We start from the raw sequence: 7929 nt of genomic DNA, 5'->3' as shown, positions 1-7929 counted from the left end.
GAGGGTAAGTGTGAAGGGAAGGATAAGGGAGAGAAACTAAGAAGAAGAGGTAAGTGTAAATGGGAATGTAAGGGAGAAAAGGAAATAAGGAAGGAAGTAGGGTAAGTGTAAAGGGAGAAAGGAGGAATGGAAACAGGAAGAAGAGGTAGTGTAAAGGGAAGTGAAGGAAGGGAGGAGGAATAAGAAAGAAGAGGGTAAGTGTGAAGGGCAGGAAGGAAGGAAATAAGGAAGAATAGGGTAAGTTTACAAGGAAGGAAGGAAGGAAATAGTAAGGAAGAGGGGAAGTGTAAGGAAGGAAGAAAGAAGGAAGGAAGAGGGTAAGGGTAAAAGGCGAAGGAGGGAGGAAGGAAAGGAAATTTCCTTCTTTATTTCCTTCCTCCCTTCCTTCCTTCCCTTTACACTTACCCTCTTCCTTACTTATTTCCTTCCTCCTTCCGTCCATTTACACTTACCCTCTTCCTTCCTTCCCTTTATAATTACCCTCCTCTTTCCTTCCTTCCTCCCTATTTGTTTATCTTCTTCCTTCCCTTCTCCAAGTCAATCATTCCTTCACTCATTCCTTCTTTATGATTTTTACTATTCAATCCCTTGTTCCCTCTGTTACATCCTTCCTTCCTACTACCTTTTTTCCTCCCTTTTAATTACGTATCTGATCTTTCTTCAGTCGTTATCTTCAGGTCTCCTCCCTGTTGTCTTCCCTCCTTCCATCCCACATTTCCTTTGTTACCTTCCTTCCAGTCTTCCCTCGCTCTGCCACAGGGACACATGACCTCACATAAGTCTTTCTTCTGTTTTTTAACTCCTCTAAAAAATGAGGTCCTCTGAAACCACAAAAGAAGACAACACACAAGGTTATAAAATGCTTCCTTCCTTCCTTCCTTCCTTCCTTCCTTCCTTCCTTCCTTCCTTCCTTCCTCCCTTCCTCACTTTGAGTCTGCAGCCACCACAGCGTAGAACAGCAGAAACACACAAACTCAGTTTCCTTCCTGTTTTTAGAAGCTTTAAACATGTTGATGCTCAACAACAACTAGCACCAATACTGCTGCCTCTACATTAAGCACACACACACACACACACACACACACACACACACACACACACACCCAATATATATATATTGCACAGCTTCCTTCCTGCCTGCAGTTAACACACACACACACACACACTTGCAAGAGGAAGTTCATCAGCCTTCTTGGTTTTAACACAGTCTGACTTTTGGTTTTCACTTTGTAGCACAAATTATTTTTCATTTTTCATTTTTCATTTCATATTATTTATTATACAGGAAAGTTAGAAAAAGTAACATTACATTACAATATAATGTTGGGCCTGACTCAGTTTAAAAACTGTTTTTCAGCAGGTTCCTGTTCTGCAGAAACATAAATCATGGTTACAGACATTAACACAAGACATCGATATGGAAAGATAAAATTTCGACAAATGAAAACAACAATACAGTTTACATAAGGACAAAGACATTCATACAAGACATCAGCTGGGCGAGACAAATACGGACAATGCAAACAAGGCGTGGACAACACATAAACAAATTGATTAATGCGTGCAATAAAAGTAAAAATAAAATGAAATAAAAGTGAGAAAGTCTGCGTATCGAGCCCCCCCCCCCCCCTCAGCAAAGCTAAAAAAAGGAAATAAACAACGGAAGAATATGTGGTAGATGCTGCACACATTCTTAAATAGTCTCGTTGGACAAAACTTTGTAGCCCTAAAAAAAAAAAAAAAAAAACCCACCATCCACAGACTGCACAGCTGTTTCATACAGTTTTTAAATGAATGAATGAATGATTGAATAAATCAGCAGACCATACGTTCAGCAGACTCTGTGTTCTTAATGTAACCTCCTGGTGTCCTCTTGGTGTCCTCATGTTGTCCTCCTGGTGTCCTCATGTTGTCCTCCTGTGTTCCTCCTGTGTTCCTCATGTTGTCCTCATGTTGTCCTCATGTTGTCCTCATGTTGTCCTCCTGTTGTCCTCCGTGTCATCCTCGGTGTTCCTCCTGGGTGTGTCCTCCTGGTGTCCTCTGTGATGTTTCATTTCCTGTGTCCTCATGTTGTCCTCATGTTGTCCTCATGGGTCCATGTGTCCTCAGTGTCCCATGTGTCCTCCTGGTGGCCTCATGTGTCCTCATTTGTCCTCTGGTGTCCTCTGTTGTCCTCAGGTGTCCTACTGTGTCATACTGGTCCATCTGGTGTCCTCCTGGTGTCCTCCTGTTGTCCTCATGTTGTCCTCAGCTGTTTCATACAGTTTTTAAATGAATGAATGAATGATTGAATAAAGGGTTATTTTAAACCACATACAAAAGAATAAACAAAAAACCTAAAATACAAGACGGAAAAGTAGTTCACTATGAGAGAAGACAAAGCAAGAATAAATAAGCAAAATAAATAAATATACTCAAATAAATGCTATTGTCTGGAAAAAGTCTTTTTTTAAAATGTCAATACCTTTTCGTCTTTAATCACAAAAATGCAAGAGTTAAATCCCCCGTCCACTACTACGGATATAGTGCCTCTCAATGCCAAAACATTTATTTAAGAACTTCAATATTCAACGTAAAGTGATGTTAACATGACACGTTTTATATTGACAACACAACGTGGTGTCGGCATGAAACGCAGCGCTTTAAAGTTCACTTCAAAACGAATATATCGTCTATTTCTAAGTTGTTGTTTTTTTTTGTAACGGAATGACATGACTTTGCAAAAAACAATTACTGTACGTTGGAACATACACAACAGACCAAGCTGTATTTCTGTTTAACCCTCGTGTTGTCTTCCTGTCCAAATTGAAAATGAACACTTTTATTGATGCTTTTTTATCAGTGTTTTTAACCTGTTCTTCCAATTTTGTCACTTTTTTGGACGTTTTCAACACTACGTAACACTAACTTATTAACCTTTGTCTACAATAAACCTAATTTTTAGGAAACTATACCTAACGTTTGAGTTAGAAAAGCAGAAATTAGGAAATTTAGATCAAAATTAAAGGAATGGATGTTGATGGATAATCACAGACTGGAATATGTCAACTTTTACTCAATACTATTTGGAAATCCCTTTTTTTCAAATGTTATGAAATTGAATAAGAAATGAATGAAAGTAGAGATTTGTACTTTCCAAAGAGTGTTGTGTGGAATCAATCGTGTTAGGAAAACGGGTCAGTTTGACCCGAGGACAACATGAGGGTTAAATTGTAACCGGGGGGGGGGGGGGGGGGGGGGGGGGGGGGTGCCGTCTCGGCCGGGTGTCCCTCGTAAAAGAGATTTCAATCTCAAGAATGGACTTCCTGGTTAAATAAAGGTTAAATGAAGCTGTTGTAAAGCTGTGACTGACGCGGCGTCTCGCGTGTCTGCAGGCCAACAGGACGCTGTGCAGCCAGGCCAACGGGGAGACGCGGTACTTTGTGAAGAAGAAGACGCTCCTGGCTCTCAGCAAGCTGACGGTGCTCGCGTCCGACCTGCCGGAGGACGACCTCAACAAGCACGTCGACGGTAAAACCAGGAGCTGCTCACCACACGCCGGTTACTTCTGCACGTTCAGCAGACTCTGTGTTCTTAATGTAACCTCATGGTGTCCTCTTGGTGTCCTCATGTTGTCCTCCTGGTGTCCTCATGTTGTCCTCCTGGTGTCCTCATGTTGTCCTCCTGTGTTCCTCCTGTGTTCCTCCTGTTGTCCTCCTGGTGTCCTCCTGTTGTCCTCCTGGTGTCCTCATGGTGTCCTCATGTTGTCCTCATGTTGTCCGCATATTGTCCTCATGTTGTCCTCATGTTGTCCTCATGTTGTCCTCATGTTGTCCTCCTGTGTTCCTCCTGGTGTCCTCATGGTGTCCTCCTGTTGTCCTCATGGTGTCCTCATGGTGTCCTCATGTTGTCCTCATGTTGTCCGCATATTGTCCTCATGCCTTTAAAGACACCCAAAGACACCTTACACACATTGACAAAAAGAATCACAATAAAAATACCAGTAGTAAAAATCAGGTGGGAAGTCACACTAGAAAATGCTTGTGAATGCTGAAAAGCTAAAAGCTAAAACTGGTTGCTGGTGTGATTGCGTAAGAAGGCGACGTAGTTAAAACTAATTTATATCCCCGAAGGGATCAATAAAGTCTTCTGATTGTGATGATAATAATACATTTTATTTAGTTGGTGCCTTTTAAAGACAGCCAGAGACTTAACAAAAAGAATAATACAATCGCAACAAATGTATTGGTAGTAAAAATCAAGTGGGAAGTCGAACTAGAAAATGCATTTCCTGCAGAAAATGCTTGTTAATGCAGAAAAGCTAAAAGCTAAACTGGATTGCCGGCATGATTGCGTTAGAAGGCGATTTAGTGAGAATAGTTTGAAAACTGGGAATCAAACCTGGTTCAGAGTCTGCTGGGACTACTTGCTGGTGCCAGTTGGAGCGGGGCTAACCACTGAGCCACGAGGCCAGCACAGACACTGTGTTGGGGGGGGTGGGGGGGTCCACACAAACCACCTCAACTCCTTTCTCAAACTGTCTATTTCAATAACTTTAACTGTTTTATTGTTTAATATTTATTGGTTGGAATGGGGAGGATACGGGTGATTTTGGTGAGATGGAGAGTTTTTGTTTGTCAGTATGTGTGTATGTTCGGGGTGTATGCTTGTTTTGTTTTTGTTTTTTTTACTAGGTCCCCTCAAGCTGTTTTGTTAATTGTTTTGTCTAAATGTGAATGTACTGTATGTATTTTTTTGCCTTTTAAGGACCCCCTCGAAAACGAGATGTCACATCTCAAGGGATTGTTCCTAATAAAGAGCTCCTCTCGGATGACTCAGCTTTTGGGAGATAAAGGTGATATTAAAAGTCCACCTGGACTGGGAATCAAACCTGGGTCCAAGTCTGCTGTGGCTTCTTGCCGGTTGCCTGTTGGAGCAGTGCTGTCCCGTCATTTCCGTTTTTCCTTTTTTTGGGGGGGCACCAAGACAGATCAGCGCCACCTGCTGTTATGGGGACGTAATACGTCTCGCGCATCCAGAAGAATTACATTTATATAAATATTTTTTACATTTATACATTTTATACTTACATACTATACTTAAAACTTACAAAATACTCCAGTGTGAGGTGTACGAGGATCTGACTTTTAGCTGCTTTTCCACTTTTCTTACTGGTTAAAAAACCCAAAGAACTTCACTTTTTAGACATGGAGAGAGAGCTTTGCAGTGTGGCGTTCAGGGAACTTCACTTATTAGACATGGAGAGAGAGCTTTGCAGTGTGGCGTTCAGAGAACTTCACTTTTTAGACCTGGAGTGGGAGCTTTGCAGTGTGGCGTTCAGGGAACTTCACTTATTAGACATGAGAGAGAGCTTTGCAGTGTGGCGTTCAGGGAACTTCACTTATTAGACATGGAGAGAGAGCTTTGCAGTGTGGCGTTAGGAACTTCTTTAGACGGGAGAGAGAGCTTTGCAGTGTGGCGTTCAGGGAACTTCACTTTTAGACATGGATGGGGCTTTGCATGTGGCGTTCAGGATTACTATTAGACATGAGAGAGAGCTTTGCAGTGTGGCGTTCAGGGAACTTCACTTTTTAGACATGGAGTGGGAGCTTTGCAGTGTGGCGTTCAGGGAACTTCACTTATTAGACATGAGAGAGAGCTTTGCAGTGTGGCGTTCAGGGAACTTCACTTATTAGACATGGAGAGAGAGCTTTGCAGTGTGGCGTTCAGGGAACTTCACTTTTAGACATGGTGGGAGCTTTGCAGTGTGGCGTTCAGGGAACTTCACTTATGAGACATGAGGAGGAGCTTTGCAGTGGCGTTCAGGGAACTTCACTTATTAGCATGAGAGGAGAGCGCTTGCAGTGTGGCGTTCAGGAACTTCACTTATTAGACTGGAGAGAGAGCTTTGCAGTGTGGCGTTCAGGGAACTTCACTTATTAGACATGGAGTGGGAGCTTTGCAGTGTGGCGTTCAGGGAACTTCACTTATTAGACATGGAGAGAGAGCTTTGCAGTGTGGCGTTCAGGGAACTTCACTTTTTAGACATGGAGTGGGAGCTTTGCAGTGTGGCGTTCAGGGAACTTCACTTATTAGACATGGAGTGGGAGCTTTGCAGTGTGGCGTTCAGGGAACTTCACTTATTAGACATGGAGTGGGAGCTTTGCAGTGTGGCGTTCAGGGAACTTCACTTATTAGACATGGAGTGGGAGCTTTGCAGTGTGGCGTTCAGGGAACTTCACTTATTAGACATGGAGAGGGAGCTTTGCAGTGTGGCGTTCAGGGAACTTCACTTTTTAGACATGGAGTGGGAGTTTTTCAGTGTGGCGTTCAGGGAACTTCACTTATTAGACGTGGAGAGAGAGCTTTGCAGTGTGGCGTTCAGGGAACTCCCTTAATAGACATGGAGTGGGAGCTTTGCAGCGTGGCGTTCAGGGAACTTCACTTATTAGACATGGAGAGAAAGCTTAGCTGTGTGGCGTTCAGGGAACTTCACTTATTAGACATGGAGTGAAAGCTTAGCTGTGTGGCGTTCAGGGAACTTCACTTATTAGACATGGAGTGAGAGCTTTGCAGTGTGGCGTTCAGGGTCCTGTAACTAGCGTGTTGTCCTGTATCTGTCTGACAGACATCGTGGAGCAGGAGCGCTTCCTGCTGCATCAGGAGACGCTGCCCCGACAGCTGCTGGAGGAGAAGCAGCTGAACCCCGACACCATGCCTCTGCTCAGCGCGCACAACCTCATACAGGTACACACACACACACACACACACACACACACACACACACACACACACACACACACACACACGTTCATACATGGACACGGCTACGCGTGATTGATGCACTTTAACAACCAGCGACAACGAAGCAAACAAAAAGGGTTTTCAACGTTTTACTGTTGTTTACTACGTTAACATGCAGTTCCATTAACGGCTTTAAATCAACGTAAAACCTTTCTGAAGACCACTCAAATTTGCAAGTGTGTGTGTCTGTGTGTCTCTCTGTTTCTCTCTGTGTCTCTCTCTGTCTGTCTGTCTGTCTGTCTCTGTTTGTCTGTGTGTCTCTCTGTCTGTCTGTCTCTCTCTGTCTGTCTCTCCCTGTCTGTCTGTCTCTGTCTGTCTCTGTCTGTCTGTCTCTCTCTGTCTGTCGTCGTGGTCTCCTCTCTGTCTGTCTCTCTGTCTGTCTCTGTCTGTCTCTCTCTGTCTGTCTCTTTCTGTCTGTCTCTCTCTGTCTCTGTCTGTCTGTCTGTGTCTCTCTCTGTCTGTCTGTCTCTGTCTGTCTGTCTGTCTCTGTCTCTCTGTCTGTCTCTGTCTGTCTGTCTCTGTCTGTCTGTCTGTCTCTCTCTGTCTGTCTGTGTCTCTCTCTCTCTGTCTATAATCGTGTATATAGCCCTAAACATGCACTTTTGTCAAATTTTCACCAAAAAAAAGCATGTTGTTTTTGTCCAATAGAAGACAGCATTTGTTTTTTTCTCCAAAAAATGTTGCTTTAAATAATGAATGTGGTTGTTTTTCCTTCTTAAAGTCCTAAAAACAGAACCAGTCAAATTTCTGCAGAGCAAACCTCCCAGTGTTTTTTTGTTTTTTTTTTGTAATCCCTTAACATGAAGAAGGAAACCAGACTTCCTGGTTAACATTTCTGAAACTGCTTACTGCCATAAAGCGGGGAATGACGACGTCAAAATGCTGATAGTAACGTCACCGCCTCCTCTCCTCTTTCCTCCTCTCCTCCTTCCTCCTCTCCTCTTTCCTCCTCTCCTCTCTTCTCCTCCTTCCTCCTCTCCTCTTTCCTCCTCTCTTCTCTCCTCTTTCCTCCTCTCTTCTCCTCTCTTCTCTTCTCCTCTCCTCTTTCCTCCTCTCTTCTCCTCTCTTCTCTTCTCCTCTCCTCTTTCCTCCTCCTTCCTCCTCTCCTCTTTCCTCCTCTCTTCTCCTCTCCTCTTTCCTCCTCTC

The 7929-nt window shown here is 43.5% G+C and overlaps 1 protein-coding gene across 1 annotated transcript in view; it reads left to right on the top strand.

Annotated features, from left to right (window-relative positions):
- nup133 (nucleoporin 133) overlaps window positions 1-7929 on the top strand; it is a gene marked incomplete in the record, with an annotated part of 100913 nt that overhangs the window by 75370 nt on the left and 17614 nt on the right. The window contains 2 exon segments of the mRNA XM_032516326.1: window positions 3375-3510; window positions 6608-6726. Coding sequence (XP_032372217.1) covers window positions 3375-3510; window positions 6608-6726 — 255 coding nt within the window.

Source organism: Etheostoma spectabile, chromosome 5 (genome assembly GCF_008692095.1).
Source record: "Etheostoma spectabile isolate EspeVRDwgs_2016 chromosome 5, UIUC_Espe_1.0, whole genome shotgun sequence".
In the NCBI taxonomy this organism is placed as follows: domain Eukaryota; kingdom Metazoa; phylum Chordata; class Actinopteri; order Perciformes; family Percidae; genus Etheostoma; species Etheostoma spectabile.
The sequence above is the reverse complement of the archived record's forward strand: the minus strand, read 5'-3'. Positions and strand labels throughout refer to the sequence as shown.